At 40.5% G+C, this 26,300-nt stretch overlaps 2 protein-coding genes across 4 annotated transcripts in view; one reads left to right on the top strand and one right to left on the bottom strand.

Moving 5' to 3' along the window:
- Window positions 1-5,560, top strand: part of CCDC85C (coiled-coil domain containing 85C) — a 107,365-nt gene extending 101,805 nt beyond the window's left edge. Inside the window, exons 5-6 of the mRNA XM_062495578.1 lie at window positions 3,104-3,202; window positions 4,773-5,560. Of these exons, the coding sequence (XP_062351562.1) occupies window positions 3,104-3,202; window positions 4,773-4,862 (189 nt within the window). The 3' untranslated portion in view covers window positions 4,863-5,560. The remainder of the gene's footprint in view (window positions 1-3,103; window positions 3,203-4,772) is intronic.
- Window positions 5,561-8,617: 3,057 nt separating this feature from the next.
- On the bottom strand, window positions 8,618-25,306 carry CCNK (cyclin K). Of its 3 annotated transcripts, none has more exons than XM_062494653.1 (11): window positions 25,212-25,306; window positions 23,219-23,486; window positions 22,126-22,207; window positions 21,403-21,534; window positions 20,504-20,609; window positions 20,306-20,363; window positions 18,323-18,492; window positions 17,126-17,409; window positions 13,128-13,161; window positions 11,994-12,068; window positions 8,618-9,936 (listed from the first exon to the last, which is right to left on the bottom strand). In XM_062494653.1, exons 2-11 carry the CDS (start codon window positions 23,413-23,415, stop codon window positions 9,314-9,316), a joined length of 1,761 nt encoding a protein of 586 aa, XP_062350637.1. In that variant the 5' UTR covers window positions 23,416-23,486; window positions 25,212-25,306; the 3' UTR covers window positions 8,618-9,313. The 3 variants fall into 3 exon arrangements, with proteins under 3 accessions (XP_062350637.1, XP_062350636.1, XP_062350638.1); XM_062494652.1 differs by lacking the exon at window positions 25,212-25,306 and adding an exon at window positions 24,983-25,046; XM_062494654.1 differs by lacking the exon at window positions 25,212-25,306 and adding an exon at window positions 24,460-24,526.
- Window positions 25,307-26,300: the final 994 nt, after the last annotated feature.

The following is a 26,300-nucleotide window of genomic DNA, read 5'->3' as shown; positions in this document are numbered from 1 at the left end:
TAGTGCAAGTTCTTCCTTGAACATGTTTAGGATTTTCTTTATTTTTCCTTCTGAAATAGTTTTGTTTGTTTGCACCTACTAAATAAGGAGCAAGATGACAGGTTGGCACTCCTAACAGCTGTTTTTGCTAACAAGAATAAAAGGTACATATGCTACAGCTCAGTATCTCAGTGAACATCAAAGCACTTTTCTTAGGAACTGAGCAAATCTGCTAAAGACGTGGGGAAGTGATGAGGAGATGAATGTAAAAGAACGACATTTAGCCTATAACCCAGCTGCCCCCACAGCAGCAGCCTGGACCTCTTCCATGCACACAAAGTTATCAAGCAGGTGACCATCACTCCCATTAATTGTGGATAAGACGGGATTTAGCCTTCCAAAACTAGGGAAAAGTCCTAGTAGGGCACATGGACTTTTGCCTTGCTGAAGTAGAATGTTTCCCAGTGCTGCATCCAGCTGACTTGTAAAGCAACAGAATTAGTGAGGTTTGCACAATTTGGAAAGTATTCCTCAATTCCATCATGCTTTGTGTTGCAGAAATGAATATCTCAACTTCCAGCTTACCTTCCAAAGCTTTACTACTGTCATTCAGTTTTTTAGTGGTGTTATTTTACTGAATGTTTGTTTTTAAAATATGTTTGGCCATATGGGATCAGTACAGCAAGTCAGAAGGGATGTGGTGGACTGGGTGACTTAGAGGTGACACTGCCTTGCTCACAGACATAGTGAAGTCTCAGAGAACACTTGAGGTGTTCCTCAGTTTATGTATCAGTAGGGGAAAAGCTAAACAAGCCAGCATGCCCACCGAGAGCAAGGTGAAAGTTGTTTCTGGGAAATGGCATCCCTATGCAGGATAGCAGCATTTCCCAGTCCAGCCCCATCCTCCTGCATGTGGAATAGCCCCATGCCTGAGTGAAGCAGGTTACTCTCACTGGCATTTTACCCAGGGAGATCACAAAGGGCTGCTCTGTCAGCAAAGGACCAAGTGCTGTCAGTACAGCTTGATGAAAAGCAAAAAGGAGGGCATGGCATGAGCCACTTTGAGCCTGGGGTACATTTGTCTGTATTCTTTAGGCTCCTGGGATGAGAGGTGGCAGAAATCAAAGAAGAACATACCCCAGTTTCTTAGACCCACACTGAGTGCACAGTCCTTGAACTTTAGCTGATCCATAGATAGCTGATGCGAAGGCATGTCTGTATTCCCCAGTGGTGTAACTGGAGGAACATTAGCCTGGTCCTTCTAAACAGTTCTAAACAGGCATCTGGCAGGATCTGAGAATAGCTGGGGCTGGATCAGCACTAAGAAAAGGCTTTCCTGTCTTTCTTCAGGAGGTTATTTCACTCTTCAGAGTGTATTTTCTTCCGACGTGCTTTCCCTGAATAGGGTGTTGTATTTTGTCACTATAAATCCCATTTTCCCATACCCAAGATGCTAACATATCTTTACAGAGTGCCTAGCCAGACATGGGTTGAGCCTGGGAAGCAGGATGATTTCCAGAGTAAATGAGATTCAGAAATTAAGTACAAACATAACTTCCATCTGATCATCTTTCAGCTCCAGCTCTGCCTGGTTGACACTGTTAAAAGACATTTCCACTGAAAGAAATATGCTGTGCCACCTTTTCACACCTCCTAGACTAAGGAATGTGGGTTTAGTTTAAGCACAAATTGTAGAAAAACAGTTTATTTTAGTCCATTGAGACTCTTGTGCCTGCAAGATGGATGGCTGTTGAAAGCAGAGGCTGGGGTTGATGTGATATTTAACTAATCTACCCCATGGTTTCCTTGACACCTGCCCGGTGGACACAGCTGATGTTTAGCTGCCAGCCAGGTAGCCCTGGTGCTCCATGCCAGGATGTGATCCTGCAGGCTGCTGGCTTTGCAGCCAGCGTCGGAAGCACACGGGCTCCACACAAGCAAGTTCAATGTGCGAGTCCAGCTGGATCAATAATTAATTCCCTCCTCTTTAGCAGAAAATAGATGCTCTCTTTGTCAGCATGTACATGCTTTTTGCATCCCTCTCTTCTTAGAATGGGTGTGGATAATTCCTATTTGGTCCCAAGTAGGCTACAGGCCCTAGGAGAATGACCTATTTTTGTCTGGAACTCATTTCGAGTACAGCAGGATTGCTGTGCTGAAGCAGACCTGAGGATGATCTTCCCTGGTATCCCATTTTGTAGAGCAGCCAGTGCTGTATATACACCACAGCAAAGGCTGAAACTCATCCTAGCATGGCATCTGGCTCTGTACCTCCCTGGGTTGTATAGGAACATTTACTCATACAACTACACCTGTTGTACACCTTCATATGCGTGTGGATGCATCATGGTGAATGAGACCACGTGCTGTCTGATGACGTTGGGTGGTTGCAGGATCTCTGACCCTGCACACTGAGCTGATCACCTGGCCCATGAGTGGTGAAGCCCTGGGTGAGGTGTGTAAATCAGCACAGAGGCAACGGTACAACCTGAAGGCTCCTGTGCTATGCTAATCCCACCTTGTGCCATGTGCCTGTCTGGAGAGCTGTTGGAACGCATGCGGGCCCGACAGGAGTGGGTATCCCTCGGGTCAGTGTTTCCAGCTGGAAGTGAAGGCTGCCTTTAGCCCCAGGCAGTCTCCTTTCGGTGATCAAGGGATCAGCTGGCCACAGCAGGGCACTTTCTCCCTGAAGGAGTTCTGTGAGGGTGGCTAGGACAGTGGGATGTGGCAGGGGCCAGGTCTGGATCTCACTTGAGCTGCTCTAGAGGTTTGGGGTGTGAGCAGCACATGGTGAGGGGGCAACATAATGCTTCTTGGGGTGCTGCCTGGAAGGTGGGACTACCAGCAGCCTTCCTGGAAGAAATGCACTTGTGGGCACAAGCAACCTGCTGCCAATGATCCCCGGGACTGTGGCAGCAGCCACACCATGCAGGTAGTGGGACAGAGGCAGGACATGTCTGGGGGAATAAGGGAGGATGGAGATGCCCAGCTTGATGTCATGCTTGTCTTTGCTTGTCTTGAGGCTTTGTGAATCCTGCCAATTTAAATACTTGTTAATGATGTTCTTAGGGACACAGATAATTATTTGAGTATCATAATGGTTTTGTAATATTGGTTTTTGTAGGTCCTTGAGGTTCATGAAAATTTGGACAGGCAAATGCAAGACAACTATGAAGAAGACCTAAGTGAAAAGGAGAAGGCGATTGTTCGTGAAATGTGCAATGTAAGAATTCCTCCCAGCAACTCTTGGGGTTCCTTTTGTGGTCTTTTATTAAATGTATGGAGGAAGGGAGATCTGCTGCACGTAAGCCTTGTGAGGTCCATAGGCACAAGGGAAGAGTGAAGGCCCTGCTGATCACTGTTTTGGGTGATCGGAACGCCTTGTTCACTGCACAGAGCAGCGTTTGCTCACTAGATGGTTCCCTAGTTTGCTGCCTTCCTGGCTGTGGAATAGCTAGTCTAGCTCTCCCTGGCTAGGAAAGTCCTGTTAGCAATTATCTCCACCTGTGCCCTTAAGGACACAGTTTGGGCTAAGCAACAATTGCTTGCCATGTTTAAAGCTGTACAGCTTCAGCAGGTTTGAGCCTAAACCACATGGGAACGTCAGAGGGAGAGTCTTGTCTGGAGTCATTGAACAGCATCATGATATGTGGGGTGCTATTAACACTTGCAATCTTTTGGGCAATCACACTGTTAACTGAGGTGGCCACATCCTGTATGATGTGCACTAGTACCCAACCTCTGCTCTGCAGTGTCAGCTGTCATGGCATTGCCTCCATGGCACTGGCCACGTTCTGGCTTTGAACAAAGGGTTTGAGACTGCTGGAATGCAGCCTGAGCTGCCTCTCACCCGCAGTTGGGGATGTGCTGTTCAATTGCTCAGGGCAGGGAGGAGGATGCTTATAAGCCCTTTTTTTTGAAGTCCACATAAGAGATCAGCCCAGGTGGCATAATTTAGTGCCTTCCAGTAGTTGAGAGGGGCCTAATGCTCTGTTTAAATTCTGAAACCCACCTTAACCCTAAGAGAGGGTGTGAGCAGAAGCACAGCTTGCTGAACTGTATCACTTTGAGCATCCTTGGCAAGGGCTGAGGCACTTCACTTCGGTTTCTGGATCCCTATAAGCAAAGGCAAGACCAGAGTAAATGAAGGCCTGCTTTTTAGGGTATTTTGTCTGCTTAATTTCCCAGTCCCTTGTAGCTATGCTGGGGGAAAGATAAAATACTGTAACTTCATCCTCCAAATGGACTCATCTCTATTTGTCTATAATCAGCCATTTTCTTTTTAAATATTAATTTAATGTAGATTCAAGGCAGCTATAAAGTTTTTTTGAAGTTTATTTTTTATTTAAATAGTGGCCCTAGAGTGATAAAATGTATGTTTTTAGAAAGTCATATATATATATACATATATAATTTTAATCATTATCTTTTTCATTATCTTTTCTGTTCATGGCAGCATCTTTTCTGTAAGCATGGCAGGGTTGACCTACCATTGAACTTATGTTCTGAATTTAGTGTATTTGTTTTAGACTATTACCCCAGGCAAAAACGGTTCTAATTTCAAGAGAGACTAATTAGAAAAACGCATCAGCTCCTTTTCCTTGGAAACTGGTGCAAAGTTGCCATCCAGTGTCCCTGCTGAGAACTGCAGCCCAGCTCTAGGAAAGGGCTGGTTTTGGCTTTCAGACTGCAATTAAAAAAATTCTGCTGTTCCTCAGTGGCTTTGTGGTTTGGACATTTTTTTTTTTAATTCCTTCCTTTCTCTCCCTAAACCCTTTATTTTTTTCTTGCAGGTTGTCTGGCGAAAGCTGGGTGATGCCGCGAGCTCCAAACCCTCCATCAGGCAACATCTGTCAGGAAACCAGTTCAAGGGTCCTTTGTAGGAACACCATCCTGGCAACTGGAAGTGATGGATTCTGTGAAGACTAAAGAGGCAGAGCTCAGTGTTTCTGGCTGCCTGTTCTTTGGGAGTTGGGGTTGAGTTTTTTCAGGATTTCCTTTTTTCTTTTTTTTTCCCCCCAGCTTTTGTTTTGTTTGTTTTTTTGTTTTTTTTGTAACAATAGTGTAAATATGGCAGCTAAAGGCCTGATTTCCAGGCTGTGGTGCTCTGGAGCTACTGTTCACTGGGTAACCATCCAATAATGCCAGACTTGCATCATTTTTATTGTAGTTCAAACCTGCTTTGTTGTAACGGTCTGTTTGTAGAATTGACTAACTCAAGAGAATTTCTAAGAGGAACAAGAAGAACCCTTAACCTGCGGAGAAGTCACTGTTTGTATTGCTCCTGTCCACCCACTTGCCAGTGATTCATAGCCAGGTTAGTGGCTCCAGGCAGCCATGGAAAATACAATTCAAATTCATTGGCTTACTGCCTGCCAAGTTCATGAGCTGCTAACACTTTTTTTGGAGGTCCTTATTTTGAAGAATGACATGCAACTGTTTTCACAAGGCTCTGAGTGGCAAGCTAAAAGCACTTGTACTGCCCTACATTGTACGGTGGTACTCATCACATAGGCATACATGAGGCTTAAGACTCTGTATCAGGTGTTAATGAACAATTTTTCATGATCAAATGAAATATGATTTCTGCAGTCTTAATGTGAATGAAGTCACTTAGCCATGCAACAGTATTCCCTACAAAATGGCAACACTTTCTTATAAAGCTTCCACTATGAAATGATTCAGCAGAAACTGCTATCCTGACAGTGCTTATGGCTTTCACAGGATCTTCAAAAGCAGCTCATCTGTCACATAAGGATGATTTGGGTGGGTTTTTTAAATGTTCTTGCTGGATCCCTCACCTACACTGGTTCCTGCATAAGGTAACCAAACAACAACCTTTCAGAGCTGAATAAAAACTCCATAAACACAGGCTGTCAGGTGAGACTACTTCCTGCCATTCAAGCTTTATTTTTGTTAATGAACCAAAACAAGTGGGTTTTCCTTCTTCAAATGGTTGTATATAAAATAATGGGAGTTACATTTTGCTATTGTGCAGTAGCTGCCTGTTAGCTGTAAGAATCTGACTCCCTCCTTTTCCAAGTTGTCACAGCAGCTGTCCCTATATTTCATTAGATGTTCTTTCCCAATAGTCCAAGGAAGCGGGCTTCAGTATTAGAATTCATCGGTGTAAAATAATTTTAAAGACAGGCATGTGAGAAGATCAAAGCCTCCTCTTCAAAAGTTGCATCCATTTTAGTGATTAGTTGGAGGATGTAATGACCTCAAACACCATTACTTTCTTTTTATTCTCTACAAGAATCAGTCACACCTACAGACAGCTGTATTAGCTGGACAGATTATTCCTCTAAATTAATTTGTTCTACCACTTGAGTTCTTGACTTGTGGTACTGTATTACTGTATGGACACCAATACAATACCAAGGAACCCATGTGGCAACTTATGAAAGGTAATTGCTCCCATGCAGTACAATAAACTATAGCTGCCTGGCTGAAGAATTTGCAGTGCCAGAGCTGAAACCTGTAACCAGTAAAAAAAGAGAAGGAATACAAACAAAATACACAATAACCAGTAAGAGTAAGCACCACTTCATTATTCTTTGCAGAAATAGAAATGTAACAGTTGAGTAGGTTATTTAAAAATAACCAACCATGAACCACCCCCAAAACACAAGTGCATACTCTCACTCACACACCCACCAGTAGATTATTTTTTACTACTCTACTGCTCAGTCAGTGAACACTGAGGTAGATAGCTCTAATAGTATTTACATCCCATGGAGTCTGGAAAAATCCGTTCTAGAGTCTGACTGTCTCCTTTAAGCATCTTTGAGGATTCTGGATTTCCTCCTCTTTGCTTTGTATTTTGACCTCCAGTTTCTAGTCACCGTTGGTGATTACTTGTCTTCCTCCTGTACTATTTATACATTGAGATTTCTGTACCAGATAAGGTGATGTGAAGCAGAGCATCATTATTCCTTAACATCTAAGGTCAAACTGAGGGTTACTTTAATCTACCTGCTTGAAAGCCTATTTTAACTTCAGTGGCATCTGAATACTGGATTAAGCAGAGAGCTCAAGTATATTTGGAACAAGGTTGATTTATGTCAGTGAATTTTAACTAAAGCAACACAAATGTTGCCAGCACTAGGAGAGAGTTAACTGGGTGTGTTCATGACATGCTTGCTATTTAAGGGGTATATGAGGCTATTAGCAGGTCCTCTCAACAAGACAAGGCTTCTACACTCACCAGATTACTAGTCTCACGACTATGTAATTCCCACTCAAATATTCCCTGCTCTCAAATCTCTCTTAAAATCTATTCAATGACCTCAAGCAAAGCTTGTTTTGTTCTACCTGCAGATCTCACCTAAAAGGGAAACAGTGCTGCAATTGACGCCAATTAGCCCCACAAATCCTGAAAAGCCAGTTTATAGGATTGCCAGCAGTTCATCTGAACAAACTTCATACTCATAGGGTACTGCCCTTTATTTTATCATCAATCTAAGATGTACATCACTGATTTTGCAGAAGAACATGACAGTGCTGTACCTTGGGGCATTACTGTTTAGGGGTTTTTAGGCTTGCCAATCTTCCTACTTGGCTCCATTTGAGCTATGTCTTCCTGAGGTAAAATTATGTTCAATGACTTTACAGGATGACTTGGGTGCTGAATTTTCAGCTGTCTAAATATATATTTTATATGCATATTTAAATTCACTTACCTATGCGCTCAGTATTCAATGAAAACTACCTGAGGAGCTTTGTACATTAAATTGGAAGGGAACATCCCTTGAAGTAGTGGCCATTTAATTAATATATTTGGGGCAATAGCCCAAGATAATTTCCTCAAGATTGAAGCCCTAGGTTCTGCAATCCTCTGGTAAAGAAAACATCCACTGTTTACAAACGGACTTTGCTTTAGGAAAGTAAAATCACATCCTTTTGTTGGAGTGACTGGAGTAAGCAGCATTTCCTTAACATTTCCTGAAATGCTGCAGCATAACCAGCTTCAGTTGGCTCTTCGCACCTTGATAAAACTGCTGAGCACAACCTTGTTTGAGAATGGCACATTTTTATCCAAATATTAGATATTAAATGAAATCAGTGTTAAAGTGACCTTTTATCTTTCTAGAAACTGGGGGGGAAAGAGTACTACTGATCTTTTTCAAAGTGCATGACTGTAAAGTGATAAAATTGTATATTTTTCATAATGTGGGGAAAGTCTATTTGTGCTGCTTTAGAAATCAGTTTAAAGTTTGATTTCTGTTAAACCTGTGATCTTACAGCCCTGCTATATTTTCTGTATATGATTTACAAAGAACTGGAAAAGTTAGCACCTGCTGTTGTGTATATAGCAAAATTCTTTAGACCTTAGCACGCGTTTTTACCTATTATTGAACCACTCTGGCTTTTTTTGGGGAAGGAAAGTAATAGTACAGTTTTTTTTGATAATGTGTGTAAAACATTAATTTGAAATATTTTAGTAAAAATGAAGTAAGAGATTGATTGTGATAGTGTATACTTCTAGCTGAATAAAATAAAATACATTCTTTTTAAATAAACCGATGAATAAGATTTGGGAGACCGCTGCTGAAATGCCTTGGAGTAAGTATCTTGGAGTAACCATAGTTATGATCTCTGAACTAATATGAAAAACCTGGAAATCCACTAAATTCAGAACAAATTTTATTTGGGTTGAGTGAACAAAGTAGTCCCATTTATAACTATGATGTACATCACAGTAGGCTGTTACATTCAGACTTTCACACTTAGAAAATATATATATTATGTACAGGAATTTGCAAATAGGTGTAAACATACAATATTTTAAGATACCAGTACATTCCAAACCAAAACTATCAGCAAGGCAAACACCTCAAAATTATTCCAGTCAGCTAGCATTCAAAATCTCTCTTAAATAAAGCAGCTTTTATGCTTGACATCGTGTTGTTTTACTTGCTATTAAAAATGAAGTTTCTTACTATAGATCAAATATCATAGTATCTGGCTATTTTGATACTTAAAAATAGGCACTGATTTCTAGAAGGAAATTTTCTTCTTTCTGATATAATTGAGCCAATATGGCTGGTTTTGCTAGTACAAAGTAATCCAGTGCTGGAATAAGTCAAGACAAATTAAATTTAAGTCAAATGTATAAAGTTAGAATAGATACCGCAAAGCTGATTAAAATCTAGAAGCCTATATAACTCACCATAAACCATACTGCAAACAGATCAGCTAAATTTTCATTTAATCTCATGTCTTCATCTAAATTATACAGATTACCCTCCTCTTCATCTTTACAATGTAGGTTTTGGCTATCTACTCCTGCCTAATCAACATAAAGGTATATCGTGCAAATTACCTCATGCTATCTCATCCATGTAGCACGTCCAAGTCCTGCTACAGGTGGCATACCAGGTGGTGGAATTGGAGGTGGTACAGGTGGCTGTCCACCTGGGGGAACAGTAGGAGGGGGGTAACTAGCTGGTGGCATTCCCAGCCCTGGAGGTGGATGAGGTGGTACTGCATGAGTTGGAGGCAGTCTTGGAGGTGGGAAATTAGGGTTGTATGTAGGCGGAGGAGGATACCCAGGAGTAGGAGGTGGAATGTTGGGTGGGGGGAAAGAGGCAGGGGGTGGAGGCGGAACTGGTGGTGGAGGGTTGGGAGGGTAGACATGAGGATGGTATGGTAGGTGAGCTGGTGGTCCATAGGCCGGTGGTAAAGCTCCGTATGTTGGTCCTTCTGTTTTCATCATTGACTGCAGACTTTGATAACCCTCCCCTGACATGTAAGAATTTGTAGTAGACATCCCTGTAATATAACTGGTGGGGGGTGGGGGTGGGGGACGATGTGGCAGAGGTGGAGGTTGATGTACTGGGGCAGGATGAGCAGGGGGAGGAATCTGGACCTTTGGCATATCTACTGAGTCCACAGTAGTAGATTGCTCTGGTTCTCCCATTGAAACTGCTGTTGTCAAAGGAGGTTTGCGCTCTGGAAAAGAAAGTTTGATTCATTTTTTTGAAGGATAGTGGCAAGAACAGCTTCTGAATACTTCATATTTTTCCTCCAGTTAAATTAGCAAAAGAGAACTCAATTCTCTAAATCTCTGAATGCCATATGGTATCCAGTCAGACCTTCTCAGGTCGCTAAAAACCAACCAAGCTGCCTATCAAAGCTTCAAGGTCAGCTTTTCCCATTCTAAAAGTTAAATTCATCTTTCTTATTACAATTTTTTATAATTTAAATATTGTTATATGATCAGCAGAATTAACAGACTGGATGGATGAATCGCGACTGGTGGATTTAAAAAGTCACAGGATTCACAATACCAAAAATCTTTAGTTCACTGCTTCCACCTTTAGTCCAGGCCTCCTTTCTACCTCTTTGGTAGCCCAGGAGGTGGCCTGGGATTATTCTCTGCACTTCACCTGCCTCCCATATTGAGAAACACTGAGAACACAGGCCAAAGTCTCAAGTCTTTAATACTCAGTTCTAAACCTGCTACCAAAGAGAAAAAGAAAACCAAAGAGTAAGTAAGAAAGACATGATATCTGATCAGCTTTGTCCCACTGATTAATTTCAGTGAACTCAATACCTGAGACTCTGGAGAAGTTCATAAAACAATATTACAGAATAATACTTAGCCACTTCTGGAAAGAACATGCTTTAAGCTGTCTTCTCTTTAAATAAGAATTGCTTGTTTTCCCCTCTTAATGCAGATATTATAAAGTAAGTAATACCACTAAGATGACTAACCTCACAGCAACCTCTCTGCATGGTAAGAGAGATTATTAAATCAAAAGAGTCTGGGACATCTTGACATTCATTTTGCTTGTATATATAAGCATCTACAACATTGTTCAGTAAGAAAAGCTATCTACAAACACATATAAGGCAGTCATGTCTAGTGGCATACTACACTGCCACTGTTAAACAGAATTCAAGATAAATCCTCCTCACAGTTCACTTGGTCAAGACACATTCTTGGTTTTCACCTGACTTTTCCAAAGAGCTGCCCTTTATTTTGATAATGTTTCGGTGCTCGTACAATTACATCCTTGTATAAACAAAGAGGAAAATTTCAGGTAACAAGGGAAATAATTTCATTACCTGCCTAAGCAGGATTTTAACAGCAAAACTGCCCCCTCGGAAAGCCACATAATTAAATTACTCAAGGTGGTGCTACTCATGATTTCAGTGACTTCTAGCTCCTCAATTGTATCAGGCAATAATTTCCTCATTTGCTCATTTTCAGAACCATTCTGGATGCATAAGTACATTAAAGACTTAACAACAGAAGGAATAATGAGCATGTATTTAGAAAAGCTTCATTCTTCATTATTACCAAATGAGAAAAATTGTCCTACAATATTTCAGGGCACTGCTTTTCTCTCTTCTAGTTCCTTTTAGAAGCTGTAATCTTACAGTTACAATACAGACCATGGTCTGTGAAGTATTTATCTCATATTTCAGGGTCACTGGAAGACAGCTAATGCATCGAGGTGCTGGAAGCACATTTTTACAACAGTACAGTTTGTTTTGCAAACATAAGAGCCTGTGTGCAGTATTAATGTTCTCTGGCAGAAAAAGAAGTCCTCCTTTGAGGTACAGCAAAGAAAGCATCCCCCTTATTGTTTGGATGCTGCACACCTGCAGAATTCCTGTACAAGAGATATAACATGGAAAACTTCTATAGGACAGCTGAAAGCTGCTCTAGACATCTACCATCCTTTTGAGATCAAGAAGTCTTTTTTAGCCTGCTATTAACAGTTTTAGTCTTCCAGGCCTTTAACTGCTGTGGCTTTGTTCTGCCTATATCCACCTAGTATAGTCTTGTTTCCATTGTACGTTTTTTACTTCTGTCTGGAAAAGCCTGTGCTACTATGATGTAATTCCCTCTAGAGCTTATCAGCCTTATATTTTTACTTGCCAAGCTGATTAATCAAGGCAACAAACCCCTGTCTCCACACCATTACCTACCAGCATCCAAATGAAAAGCAAGGAAGTTAACAACACGGATAAATGTGTTTAAAAAAATAAAAGCTTACCTGGAGGTGGATGTGCAGGAGGTATTGGTGGATGTGAAGTTTCAATTTTAGGAATTTTGGATGGTGGCGGTGGTTCTAAAAAACATTTGTCAGTTTGTGATTGGTTATTGCTCTGCAATATCTTCTAAATTCCGACTCTGGTCTCATGCTAATGATTATCACATCACATCACATCACATTACACTATGCAAAAGTACAGTGGAAATCCTATTTACTAGATATGTTTAATAAAGAAACCTAAAATCAACACCTTTGTATAAATCAAGTTTCATCAAGCATCACATACAAGTCTTCCAAAAGAACATATGTGTACAAGTTCAAGTGACTTTGTACCTAGAGACAAAACTGTCCCAAATAACAGTATGCAAATGAAGATGAACAATAATGTTTTCTAGCCTAAAACTTTAGCTTGTAAATAGTTGGAACAGCTCTCAGAAGTTGACCTATGGTCTGCTAGGGAAACATGTGTCAGAAAACAAATAAAACAGCAATTGGACAGGAGAGAGGAGGGGAAGAGACAGCTGTCAGGAATCTATCTGCAGACAGAGGAATGAGTGCCAGACTTCCTTAGGAAGTACATCCTAGCTATCCTGAACTACTTTGTTCCAAGCCAGCAAAATGAAGAAAAATTCCCAAACAAACAAAAGAATCAGGTATGATCACTGTGGTGAGCCTACATTTCTTTTGCTACACTACTGACACAAAATGCTGTTTAGTGGCAGCCTTGCCAACAACCAATTACAAACATTGCTGATTACCAACCACTCACTGGTAGTGCAGCTATTTAATGACATGGTACCTTCAGTCACTTCAACACCTCACAGCTTGCTGAGGAACTACTCCCAAATGATGCCATGGAGTTAAGACATTGAGAGCTGACTAGTTTAGCAAGAATTCTACTGAATAGACTCTATTAAGAGACTCTCTGGGCAGTTATACTCAATTAATGTCAAGTTTTGCAGTTAGGAACATTTTAAAAACAGTTATAGTATATATTTAAGGTACATTATTAGGATCAAAATTGTTTAGAATTGCTAAGCCTGTAAGCAAACAAACTAAGTGCATGTCAGCAAATTACTTATTCTGGTCTAAGCAGTAAAATGGAAGCAATATGAACAGAATATCAATATTTACCTGCTGCTTTTGTTTCTTCTTTTGGAGATACAGCCTATTTGAAAAAAAAAGAAAAGATAAAAATAAGACCATTGCAGTTCTCCCAGGTAATAAGTGGCAAGACATGAAGAATCAGCCTCAAGTTGTGCCAAGGGAGGTTTAGATTGGATATGAGGTAAAATTTCTTCATGGAAAGGGTGGTCAGGCATTGGAACAGGCTGCCCATGGAAGTGGTTCAATCACCATCCCTGTAGGTATTCAAAAGATGTGTAGATGTGGTACTTGGGGACATGGTTTAGCGGTGGACTTGACAGTGTTGCATTAATGATTGGAAATGATGATTTTTAAGATTTTTTCCAACCTAAATGCTTCTATAGTTTCTTATGACAAATGAAAGACAAACACTGAACAAAGTCAAATCACACTGGAAAAGCCCAGCTTAACCAGCAGAATGAAAAGACTGGAAAAATAGCAGGTATTTTATATGCAGCATTTCCTGCTGTTCCCACTGTTGAGTATTAAATCTCATTTAATGTATTTATCATCCACTGCACATATGTCATAGGCTAGTTCACTGCTCACTGAGCTGAAAACAAGAGGTCTCTGTTCCCGATTCTGCATTGACCTGTCACTCAACCTTTGCCAAAATCACTTCAGGCTCTTATGCTTTATTTACCAGGACAGGAGGGCAGTGAAAGTGTTGCACAGCATAAAACATTGCAGAAGCCTTCAGATCGAAAACATTGTAAAATCCAAATGTTATGCCAGGAAAAAATTTTATGCACACTGAACGAAATCCATAAACCCTCACATCATCCTTCCAATCACATCTTTTTGGTTAGGTTTTTCTTGTTTCTTTGTTGGCTGTTGTGCTATGGTTGGTTTTAAACAACCACAGATATGGGAATAAAAAAAAATCTTCACAGTCCCATTGAGATGACTACTTGATAGCTTCTGAGAAAAGCAGAGAACTTCAATGAAAAATTTTAAGTACAGCTATATTTAGAATGAATAATGAAGGTCAGAGGGGTACAGTACATAGCTTCTCTGTCTTTTCAATGAAAATATATCTTAAGGGACTGTTTATCTCTAGTAGCTTTACCTGCATAAACAGTTTCTCTGTTTCCTTAATTTCACTTTCCACCGCAAGAATGGACAGACACTACAATCCAACTTGAACAGTACTTCTCCTTAATTCTGATGGGTATTCTCAATATTTTTGTAGTCTAATTTTTGCCTTCTTGAGGTAACCTCATTCTCATATTCCTTTGATAGTCATTTCAATTTTCTAGACACCTTCAGCTGCTTTCTTTTTAAGGACAATCTTTATCTTACCATTTCAAACACACATACTTTTTTCTTAGTGACTCTCAGGGACTCATCTGCTGCCTTCATTTTAGGTGGATGGTTTTTTCTTGATTTCTAGCAGTAAATTCCATGCCTGTAAAACTGTATCAGTTCTCCCTGCACTTTCAAATAGAAGCAAATCACTACTTGTTGGAGCTTTTCCAAAAATCACTAATTTTGCGAAGTCAGATGATCACTTCAGGTGACAAGCAATTAAATTACTGTGCATTTTTTAATATGGAACAATAACAACATAAACAAAGAACAACATCAAGGTACACCATTACAGTAGAACAAGAAACTGGAGCAAAATCACTCATTACAGAAAAAACAAACATCAATTTAAACTGCATTTATGCTAAAGAAAAAAATAATCATGCAGCAACAAATCTCTAATAATGGCAGCTGCTAAAATAGAGATGAGCATTTATTTGGTCATTCCACTGCACTGCAGTTTGTCCAGCCAGAACACCTGAGAGTCATAATAAATAATAATAAATTATCAATATTATCTACTGTCACACTGATGGCTATTCTATACAATGGAACTGGTCCTTTACTTCTGTTTCTGTGAGCAATAAAATTGTTCCCCCTAACAATTTCTAGTTTAATCCAAATGAGAATACTATTTCCATTTAATGATTCACCAGTATTTTTTAATGAAATCAACTGAAAATTTGAGTGCTATTCACCACTAGAGATGTAGAGGATGTGCAGATGCTATAGACATCTCATATAGTTCTGTAAGTCATGGGCCAATGCCTCAGCTGCTTGAAAGCATCTTGGCTCAGTAGAAGGTAATGGGAGTTATAAGAGTTCATGTAAATTGAAAATCTGGCCTCCAGGAACAAAGTGTGTTTCTGTTCTGCACAAACCAAAGGAGAAGTCATGCAAAGCCCTATTTATAGAAGCAGGCAAAGATTTTAAGCAAGCTTTATGGTACATCTAATTCAAGGACATTGTAGAAGCACCAAGTAAATCTTTCAAACACCACACATCTTGTTCTCCCAGACTGCTTTCTGGATAAAGAACAATTTTGGATCACTACCTTTACTTTTCTCGAATTCATGCTGCTTGTGCTGTATTCCTACAAAACTCCTTTGAGACACCCTTTGCTTTTTATTTGTTGTGGCTGTTTATAGTGTATCTACTATTTTTTTCCTTGATTATTAGGTGACAGACCTCAGACTAATTTCAGAAAAAAGTAAGTTTCACTGATGGCTTGACCAGAGGTGACTGTTCAAGAAGAGATACTATTCATGCAAAAGCATCACTTTTTTCCACCAGATACTTCATTAACATATGGGATGGGACAAAATCAGTAGTACTTTAATGGTAGATCCTTTACAGGAATGAACAAGCATTCATAACAACTTAGATGGTGCACACAGGAAAAACAAAAATCATTATTAACAGTTTCTGATATGCCAAACTGTCCCAGGCATTTTTGTTGAAGGAAAACAGTAAGAGATCCTACATGTCTGACACCTCCATCAAAATTTGTGCTGATGGCATAAGAAATATGAGAAGAAATGCATAATACCTGTAAAGAAGTCTCACACTTTTCAAGCAAACTATTATCACATTTCTAACCTGAACAATACTAAAGTTCAGTGCAACAACTAAAAATTTTAGTGCAGGTCTGTTCCTCTAGTAAGTTCTATCCTGCACTTACAAACCCAAGGATTTACAGAGTTACATTTTTGTCCTTTTTTTGGGAGTCTGTCATCAGGAAGATGGTGCACTCTTCCAATTCCATTTCATTCCAATATTTGCTGCTTACTCCTAGTTTTTTTTTTTTTTTTATTTTGTTGTTTTGCTTTTTTTCCTCCTGATGTCTGTCCTCTATGGGCATGTATTAATTACAAGTTAAAGCAGAAGTTAGAACAAAATTTACATCCTAAATGGACTTGTTCCAAAGACTGTACTTCTGAAAAACACTCCTCTTGCTAAGCTCACATGAAAGAAGACTTGGGTAACATTTTTTTTTCACTTACAAGTGAAAAAAAAACCAAAACAAAAGTCTAGATTAAAATCTGAAAGCTTCATTTGAACTTGATGGGTGTTGAAAAGTGCTTACAGTACTTGTGAAACTATCTAAATGGCAATGTAGCTTCTTATTTTAAATTATGATGTGATATAATGGACAAAGTGAGGCTATAAAGTATGATGATTTATAGGCTGCTACTGTTAAAGGATTATTTTAAAAGACTTTTTTTCCAATAACTTTGACATAACTTTAGAAGTTACTATTCTCCTAATATTAGCAATCAAAGAGTCAAATAATGTCCTCATCAGCATTGTGCACATCTCTACATTCAGGTGTGGCACAAGAAACCCTCCTTAAATTAAACCTGCTTAATAGAGAAAACAACCAAGGCTGATAGCCCAGAACCACAAACACTGAGAACCTGAATAGCTCATGTTGACTTAAAAGCCTTTCCATGGCTTTTGGGTCAAGTGGAATAAGAAAGTCATATGCTGGAACTGTAAAGGCTGTTCTGCATTAACAAAGTTGTCACATAACCAAGGAAAATCAACTACATAAAATTAATTACTAGGTTCATTCTTAAAGCTCATTCTTAAAACAAGTCTGTTGCACATTGTGGCCTTTAAATGAAATGGGCATCACATCAGCCTAAAAACAAATTCCAAGTTAAAGTTCAACTTACTGCTGGTCTTTTAATCTGTCTAGGAGGACTTGACTGGGGAGAGGGCTTTTTAGGTTGTTGTGCCTGTGTTTGCTGCTGCTGCTGCTGTTGCTGTGCTGACTGCTGCGACTCTTTTTGCTGCTGTGTCTGGGATTGCTCTGAACTTTGGGATTGCTGTGACTGCTGTCCTGCAGGTGCCTGGGGTGTAGACTGAAGAGATGGTGGCTGCTGCAACTGATGAGGAGTATGATGAGGCATTTGCTGTTTTCCCTGTGAGTACAGATCCAGGATCTGATGACAGATATCTTAATAATAAAGGAAGAAAATTCCAAAGTATTACAACCTCATAATGTACCACGGTATCTTTAACACAATTATCAACTCTGATCTTTACTGGACACGTACTTTGGAAAAATTCATTGCAAATATTATTCATCATTATAATGAATACAATAACTTTTTAAAAGCAGATTAATTTTCAACTTATACTTGCATTTCTGAGTTTCTTCTGCCTATCCAAAGCAATACGTACATGTATATGCACACCCTTCAGAAGAAGAACACAGTGTCCTGGTAATGACACACTGTATGTCATTACTGTGTGACAGAAGAGCCAGGTAACCACACTCACAGGACAGTAATACAGAAAAAAAGCAAGTGGAAGAAGATTATATGTTACAACACACATTCCTAGTTAGGCCAGTCAAAAAAGTTTTAGGAAACTAAGCAAAGGACTAGTACTAAATTCTTCTTCCAACACTTTACAGGCTAAAGGCCCCTCATAATCTGTTCATCATTCATGACAAAAACCCTCTATCCTAGCATAATTTGGTCAAAGAGATCAATTATCAATGGGAAAACCACTGGAAATCAGGCTCCATTAATTCCAGTGTTTGTAGAACCACTTATTTAAAATGGGGAGAAGATAATCATTAAAAAAATAGAAAACACGCCATGACAATTCTGACTAATTAGATGTGTTATAAACGACACAAATTGTAAAGCCAATATTGAACAAAAGACTAATCATGATGATTAAGTATGCTTCTAAGCTAAGCCAGTTCAATTTAAAACCTGATTAAGCCATAGCACATTCGATCTGAGTTACATACTGGACACAAGATTATTTTGACCAAAATCTAGATAAAGAGCTATTTGCATTTACTTATGACCTAGGCCACACAGTTGCAAAAATGCTGTGGAAAACAGTTTTCATACCTTCCAAAACATCGACAGGGACATCTTGGACAAACTGCTCCCACCATCGTCTGTACATTGGTTTAGATGTCCATTCCTGTATTTCAAACTTACACAAACGGCCTGCTAAGTACATAACTGCAACAGCTATGATCTCAGGCTCCCACTGCAGGGACAGTGTAGTGCAGAGACTGCAACAGAAAATAAACCAAAACAAAACACAACCCTGGAGATTACCTGATTCTCCAAGTGCACTTTAATGCACAGTAGCTATAATTAACAGGGTGTAAAATCCCACCACGACTCTAACTTTCCAGGCAATTTTAACTAAGAGCCTTGTTAAACAAAAGAGTTTACAAGACTAAACTATTTCTGGACTACCACTGTCATGAAATAACGTCCCAGATCAGATTTTAGAGCTTCCAAATGTTTGTCAATAAAATGCAAACAAATACTAAAAAAACCCCAAAACCCAACAGAATAGCCAACATAAACTAGTAAAGCAACTTGTCAAGCGTAACACAAGTTTTAGATCAACAAATAAAAGGTTGTCTCTTGAAAAGGCTTTGTTAAAGCTAATGCTAAAATAATCAATGTTATCAGTATTATTGATACAAAGTTTCTGTCATAATCAGTTACTATTTCCTGATATCAATTTTAAATTATTAAATATTTTTTTGCTCTTTTCTCCATATTATGTAACATATAACCTGCTTACAGAATTTTAAATCCAGCCAGCCAGCTGAATTTCCACGAATTCACTGTGGCTGCACAAAAACAGACCCCCCTATTCTAAAGGCCTGTAGTGCAAAACACATAATTAGTCTCCCAGGATCCTCCAAACTTCTAATACAGAAATACAGTGCTTATTAAGTAAGCACAATATAGCCTCTTCAGAACAGAGATAATTATTATGTATGATTTGTAACAACCCCTCCAACTTCATACAAGTGTTTTCCTGAAGTGCATTTTAAATGTTTGGTTTTTTAAAATATTAAACACTATCTAATTCCAAGTACAATGGTGTCCAAATTTTGATGGATAAATTACAGCAGTTTGACAGACTTAACAGTGACAGTCATGCCATTAATTTTGTTCTACCTGTAAGATCATCACCTACAAGACTGACAGCAGCTGAAATAAACATGTCTTAAGATCCACATTAATTTTGATCAAATTAATTTGGAGAGTTTAAGTGGAATCTGAACCCACACACAGCTAATTCAAATCAGGCATATGGTTAAAAATGCACCTCTTTTTTTATGATGTTCTACTGCTGTAGGCATGACTGAATTCCATGTATTCACAATTTCTGAACAGTCAGACTAATTACACACTTTCTTAAAAGGTTTGCTACGGAAATAAAATATAATATTTAAGTCCTTAATAAAATAACTTGCCCGGCTCTGTAGAATCTCCTGAACAGGACTAAAGTGTGTCAAGTTGTGTTTTTTTTCTCAGTATCACATGAGAAGTGCTTTTACATGCACTCTCATTAATTGATGTGATTCTTACAAGTTCATTATTTGAGAAATTGCAAATCCAGTGCTAAAAACTGTATTCCTCAGTGAATTTAATGGCTACTTCACTATTACCAAAATATAACATTAAAAATACAACGATGAACATGATGGAATTGAGAAGTGACTCCTTTTTTTTCAGAACAGACCATATATGACAGATTCCACAAGAAGCCAGTTTCTATCCTGTAGATTTAGAATTTGGTTTGTCCCTTTTAAACAGTAAGTTTCTTTTTAATGCAGCACTAAATCAGTACCACAACACTGCAGAGGTCTTACTGATTTACTTCATACATATTCAAGATTTGTGCTGAATGGAACCATCATGGTAATGATGGGAAGAAAAACTGAGGAACATGACCAAGAGAACATGTAACAAGCAGAAAAAAAAATCAAATATTTGTCAAAAAAAAAATCGAATACCAGAACAAAGTAAGCAACGGTAATTATTTCACTTTCAGAATGCTTCCTAGGTCTGTCTTACCTGTCATTGACAAATGTCCATGCCATTTGAACCAGTTTTTGAATTTTATTTTTGTCTCCTGAAAAACAATCACAAAAAAAATAGGACATAAAATTAGGAGGGAACAAACGGTTAGAAGTAGAATATTCTTGCACTGTTAATATATTATGTTCTGGAAATCAATTACAAGCTTTCATTGCTCACCCTGCAATATTTTACCTTTGAGTTGTTTGGCATACTTGAGAAGAAATTGGTATGGATGTTCCACTTGCAAATCAAACTTTATTGTTTGGAGTAAGATTCTTTCAAGCACCATCACTTCTTCCTACAGAGAGTTACAATGTAACCACAGTATTATTGCTTCTTTTACTCAAAAATGCTTTATGCTAGTAAAGAGAATGACTACACAGGTCCTCCAGGCAGCCATGTTTGTCTCCAAGGAGAACGGAAGGCTCTTCAACTCACAATATTATTTTAAACTCATAAGATACCTTTTCTTCACATTTGTTTGAGTGAGGACAGGGAGTGAGGGGATGTGGTGTTTAAAACCCTTATTCCTCTGAAGAATGAACTGAACCAGATACAGCATGAAACTGCCAGATACAAAATCACAACAAAAATATAAGCTCTACCACATTTCACTCAAAAGTTTCAAGTCCTTCTGCTATTTAAAATAAGCAAATTTAAAGAAAAGCATAGTTTTGCTAAGTCAATACTGTAAATAAGAAACTTCTCAATACGTTTGAGATCTAGCTCTCTTATTTAAGATTCACTATTAATTACTTCCTAAAACCCCATTCAATTATTTATGATTTATGTCTTGGTAACATTTCTTGCTCTGACTGAAATGACTCAAATTTACTTTAATGTGTAAAAGTATCAGAATTTACATGAAATAAAATGCAAACTTTTAATGAAAACAATTATTCCAGTAAGCCCCCAGAGCAACTTGTATTAGGAAGAATTACTTTCATAGCTACCAATCACATTACCCAGAATGCATGCTGAGTATCTAATTTAATTTCGAACAACTGAAAATCACTCAGTGCTCTATTGAATGTGTGTCACTTCACTACAGTACAACAGGATGAAATCAAATTCAACAGGAGTATTTTTACCTTCGGGTCATCTCCAAACTGCCCAAACTGTACATCATTTAGCAAGCTACGAGCTGTTTTAATTATGTCTTTACATTTCTTGGGTGTTTCTTCAACCTTTCCTGCTAGGAAGAGACAGCAGGCTCCTGTCACCTAAAGAAAGGCAAATACTTTCAAAAAGTGGTCTGCATGTAGATATGTAATATAGTGTAGCATTATAAAGGCACTGTCAGTTTCCATTAACAGATCTGTAGAAGTCTCCCAGGAAAGGCTTAATGAGCATACTAATTTCTAATTTTAATATAGTGTTAAACTTCTATTTTCTCAGAAGAAAAATACAAAATTTGGAGGACTGTCTATGTTATACAACTTAATTTCAAGGTCAGAAACCCAAAGCACAATTTGTCCTGGTTCAATGTTGTTTGACAAGCAGTTTTAAAACTGCATTACACTTCTTTTTTACTTTCAGCTAATGCAGAACTACCAGCACTACAGCTGCTACTCCTAAAGAAAATTACCAGCAAGTCATAACTGCAGTGTCAATACATTTCTAAGCATAAACAGAAATGTGTAAACAGTTAAGAACAACGAATTTTAAGCTGGAATAATTAAAAGACAAAATGCTAATTTACCATCTTTCTGTAGCGAACAGCAGTAGTAGTACCCAAGTGACCACTCACCATTTAAAATAGTCCCTGTCTAGTGCAATCATTAAATTAAGTCATCAATATTCTAAATACTTACATATCTCGGGAACTGTTTGAAGGAATGAAACATATAAAACCGATGGAAATAAATTATTCCAGTTGCTAGAGTGTCATAATGTCTGTGGTGCAGATTAAGGACTTTCAAACAGCACATAAAACAAATTTGAAACCAGACATGCACTATGGATTCTGCTTTATCAAGTATTTAAAGTAATTGGCTGTTCAGTGACCAGTTAGAAAACACTGCAAGTAAAACAGGAGCTCTAGGGGAAAAAAAAAGTCACAAAAGCCCTTGAAGCTGTGTAAATACTATGATCAGGCCCAGATGCAGCTGATACCTAAAGCATTTATTGTAAGTGCACAAAGTCCTGATTGTACTTACAAGAGGATGCACATAAGGTCACCCCAGTGTTGCACCATACCTGCTTCAGAGAAGGTCAAATCTAGCACTAGGTACACAAAGGAACAGAACAAATTATCACTTCACATTCAAGTGCTGGTGTGGAGGAAAGTTGCTATTCACACTTACAAATGCAAATAAAATTGGAACATGCTCCCTATTCTTCACTTTAAGGAAAGTAAAAAATTTGTCTTCACCATGCTTCATTAAAGAAAGAACTTAGGAGATGAAAGAAAGTGTAGGAATATAGGAAGCAGAAAATTTAAGTGGCCATCTATGAGAGAGTGGGACACTTGGAAAAATTTACGCACAAAGTTGTAAATCCCAAATCAATGACAGAAAAAAACAGCCACCAAAGACCAAGACTGGGGAGGCAGACGTTAGAAGCCTAAAGGCACACTCAAGAAAACTGAGGGAAAAATTCAAAATTTGACATGTCAGGTAGATTCATACAGTGAAACACTGAGTTTCATAAATCACACAAGTTACTCTTAATTGGAAAGTTTGTATCACCTTACTTCCCTATGGTCAAATTGCAAGCCTGTCTACCCAATGAATGGATAGAAATTGTGTAGGAACACATTACATCAAAAAGCACGTATACACAAATATGCTTTTTATTAACAATTAAACATCTGAACAGCTGAGCATGTCACATTTCCTGTACATTTTATTCTGAAAACTCACTATTCCTAAAGACATTTCATAACACGTTAAGTTTAAAGGATACAGCCCTAAACGTGTTCCCACATCGAATATGAATCTGGCCCCTTCCCTGCGGTATCGTGCCTCTGTAGCTGGATCAAGCCCTTCAAGCTGTGATGGTGTGTGTGCCAAATCTTTCTTATCCCAGTACCAGCATGGCTTTGTATGGTCCAGGTTTGCCAAGTTTACAGAAGGGCTGGAATTTTCTTTATTCTCCTTCATTTATTAAAACAGAACTGTTTTTGCTTTTTAAATTTTCAAAAATGGAAGTCTTCGGAAAGTCACTTCAGGACCTTGAAGAAAACAGAAAACGAATTCTTTAAAAATGGAGAGAACTGACCCCTACAGCTCCTGCTCAAAGAAGAATAAAGTGGAACAGTGCTTAGCCTTGCTGGTTGGAAAGAACTTTTGCCTATGCTCAAAAATAAGTAATAAAGAACTTTGCCTTTATCCTCCCTATATATTGCAAATACAATCAAATAAAAATCCATAGGTTACCATTGCTATTTCCTGTTTAATAAGGAAATTTCAAGAATACATCTCCAATAATATCTGTGATTTCTTGGTAGAACAACCTCCATCCACTTTGTCCATAAAAGTAGGAAAAAACAATTCAGCGATGGGTGCAGAAAGATTTGTAAAGTTAGGGGGATTAGGTAAGTAGGAAAGGCACTGGTGAGGTGAGCCTGAACCTGCCACTTAAAGGCAGGCAGGTGCCTGCTCCCAGGGATACCCCGAGCAGCAAACACTTGGCAGAAACTTTGTAAAGTGATCTGTACTTGCATTACTTAATGAAAAAAAATATCAGTGTCCTCTCACATACCAAGATTAAGACAACCCAAACAAGGCAACCAAATACACTCCAAGAGTCTCCTACTTGCATGTGTTTACCAGCACTGTATACGTGTATACACAGATGCAGATCACAAAGCTCTGCAGGCACCTTTCTGGTGTTTGAATTACGACAGATGCTCAGCCATGCCTCAGTTTACAGAATGAACACCCGCTGCCTTATTTCTTTCAGGCACAAAACTGCTCTTACTCTAATTCACCATGCACAGATTACTGCAGTTACCTGCAAAGGTTTGTGTAACAGTGATTAACATATGATGCAATATAATCGCTCTAAGCAAGACAGTCACAGGAAGACCCAAACTTAAAACTCTTAAAATCGGCTATTACTTTTCGAGACGTTTCCCTTCGAAAACGGAAGGGAGATCACGTGAAAGCCCACAGAACGATGCCTACAATCAGCACCTCGCTCACCTTCAAAAAGTTTTTCTTTTTCAGAATAAAGGAAAATGCCTTTGCCTCACGGTGGTTTTGGAATCACCTTCACAACTCGTGGTATCGGTCACAGACAGATCTAAATTCTGTCACAAGAAAAAGTAAGTGGCTACTAAAAACTATTTCCAGAGTCAACAAAAGCGCGCCAGGCCACAACCACGCATTCCCATCTTATTTACTAGAAAGGCGCTATTTTTTATAACTGCAATGATACTTCTTCCTTATAAGATATTTTGCTTCCTATCTTCTAAAACGTTTAAAAACCAGTTAACACTAAAAGCGCCTGAAGCGACGAGCTCTGCTTCTTTAAAGGAGAGAAAGCATTTCCGAATACGGAACCAGGAACGAAAATTATCACCCGCAAACATCTTAAATGAACCATCTCAAATGTCCCAATCCAGACCGCAACGCCCGAAAATAATAAGTTTTCCCTGTCTTTTTACACACCCCATTGAACTAGAGGAGAGTTCCAGAGCTCGACCGCGGCTTTTTTATACCTCACCTGAGACGAACCCACCGGCAGCGCAGGTCCGCCCCTGCAGCCCCAACCCGGCCAAGGATGCTCAACTCTTCTCAGACCCGCCCGCACGCCGCCGCGCGCGCGCCGTAGACGGGGCTGCCAGTGCCCGGGGAGGCGCTCGCTCCCCACCCCGGCCTCCCCACCCCCTTCCCCCCTTCACGATTCGGCGGCTGTCGCCGGCGGGCGGCCCGGGCGGGCCCGGCGCACTCACAGGGCTCGCGGGGAGCGGGAGCCGCACCGGAGCGCGGGGCCTCTCAGCGACAGCGCGGCCTCCGCGCCCTGCGCGCCGCCATCTTGGGAGCCAGGCCAGGCCGCGCGCTGCGTCATCACGTTGCAAAGGCGTAGCGCGCGAGGACGGAGGCACCGCCAATGGGAAGCGGCGGCGGCCCACCCCCCACCCCCGCTTCCCGCCCAATCCCGGTGCGTCAGCGGCTGCTGACCGCGGCAGGAGGCCGACGTGCCGCCGTACCTGGGGAGCGGACCAATCGCAACGCTAAACAGGAAGATCGCGAGCCTCAAGAACCAATAGAAATCTGAAGGCGGGCCAACAGGGACTGAATGACAGCCAATGGGAGCGCTGCCGTGCCCTTTCTGAGGCCGGCAGAGCAGGATTGGCCGCCCCAGGCGCGGGAGGGGCGGGGCCTTCCGGCGGGCGGCAGCACGGCCAATGGCGGCGGGAGGCGCAGAGGGGGCGTGGCCGAGCGCAGCCACCGCCTCCCCACCGCGGGCAGCGGCGTGCGGCGCGGGCTCGGGTGCGCCGCTCCCTCGGGCTAGGCAGGAGCGGCCGCTGGCGGGAGGTAAGGCGGGGCCTGCCCGGGCCCCCTCCCCTGCCTCAGCCCCGGCGCGGCACGGGCCTTTCCTCTCAACCTTCCGGGCGGCGTGGGCTCGCACCGCTCCGCCGCCTCCTTCCCCGCGGGAGGCGCCGCTTTTTCCAGACACCCCTTCGCGCCGCCCCGGGGCGCGCTCCGAGGGCCTTGCCGCCCCTGCCTTCCCCCGCGTGCCCGGTGCGGGGCTGGTCCGGGCCTCCTTCCACCTGGGAGCCTCCGCCTCCGTCGCGGCTCGCCCCGGCCTCTCCCTCTCCCGCTGCCCGGCCGGAGGGGCCGGCGCGTCCCCCGGTCCGCCCTGGGCGGAACCCTGCGCGGGTTTCTCGTGAGCGAGGCGGCGGCACTGGCGTTTTCCTCTGCCCCATCCCCCCTCGAGAGGCTGATAGAAAAGAAAGTAAAGTAAATAGCTTACAACTGCTTTCCCCGTGATGTAATATTTTTTTAAGTATGTGATACGGTTTGAATACCCCCTGCTA

This window comes from Cinclus cinclus, chromosome 6, assembly GCF_963662255.1.
Source record: "Cinclus cinclus chromosome 6, bCinCin1.1, whole genome shotgun sequence".
NCBI lineage: Eukaryota > Metazoa > Chordata > Aves > Passeriformes > Cinclidae > Cinclus > Cinclus cinclus.
The sequence above is the reverse complement of the archived record's forward strand: the minus strand, read 5'-3'. Positions and strand labels throughout refer to the sequence as shown.

Bases quoted from the DNA above. Each gene is read 5' to 3' on its own strand.
- CCNK (XM_062494653.1), bottom strand. From the start codon at position 23,415: ATGAAGGAGAATAAAGAAAATTCCAGCCCTTCTGTAAACTTGGCAAAC. The intron at 17,410-18,322 runs GTATGAAAACTG...TTTATTATTAAG, and splicing joins CCCTGTCGATGTTTTGGAAG to ATATCTGTCATCAGATCCTG. The intron at 12,069-13,127 runs GTAAATATTGAT...AATGTTTTTTAG, and splicing joins AGAAGAAACAAAAGCAGCAG to AACCACCGCCACCATCCAAA.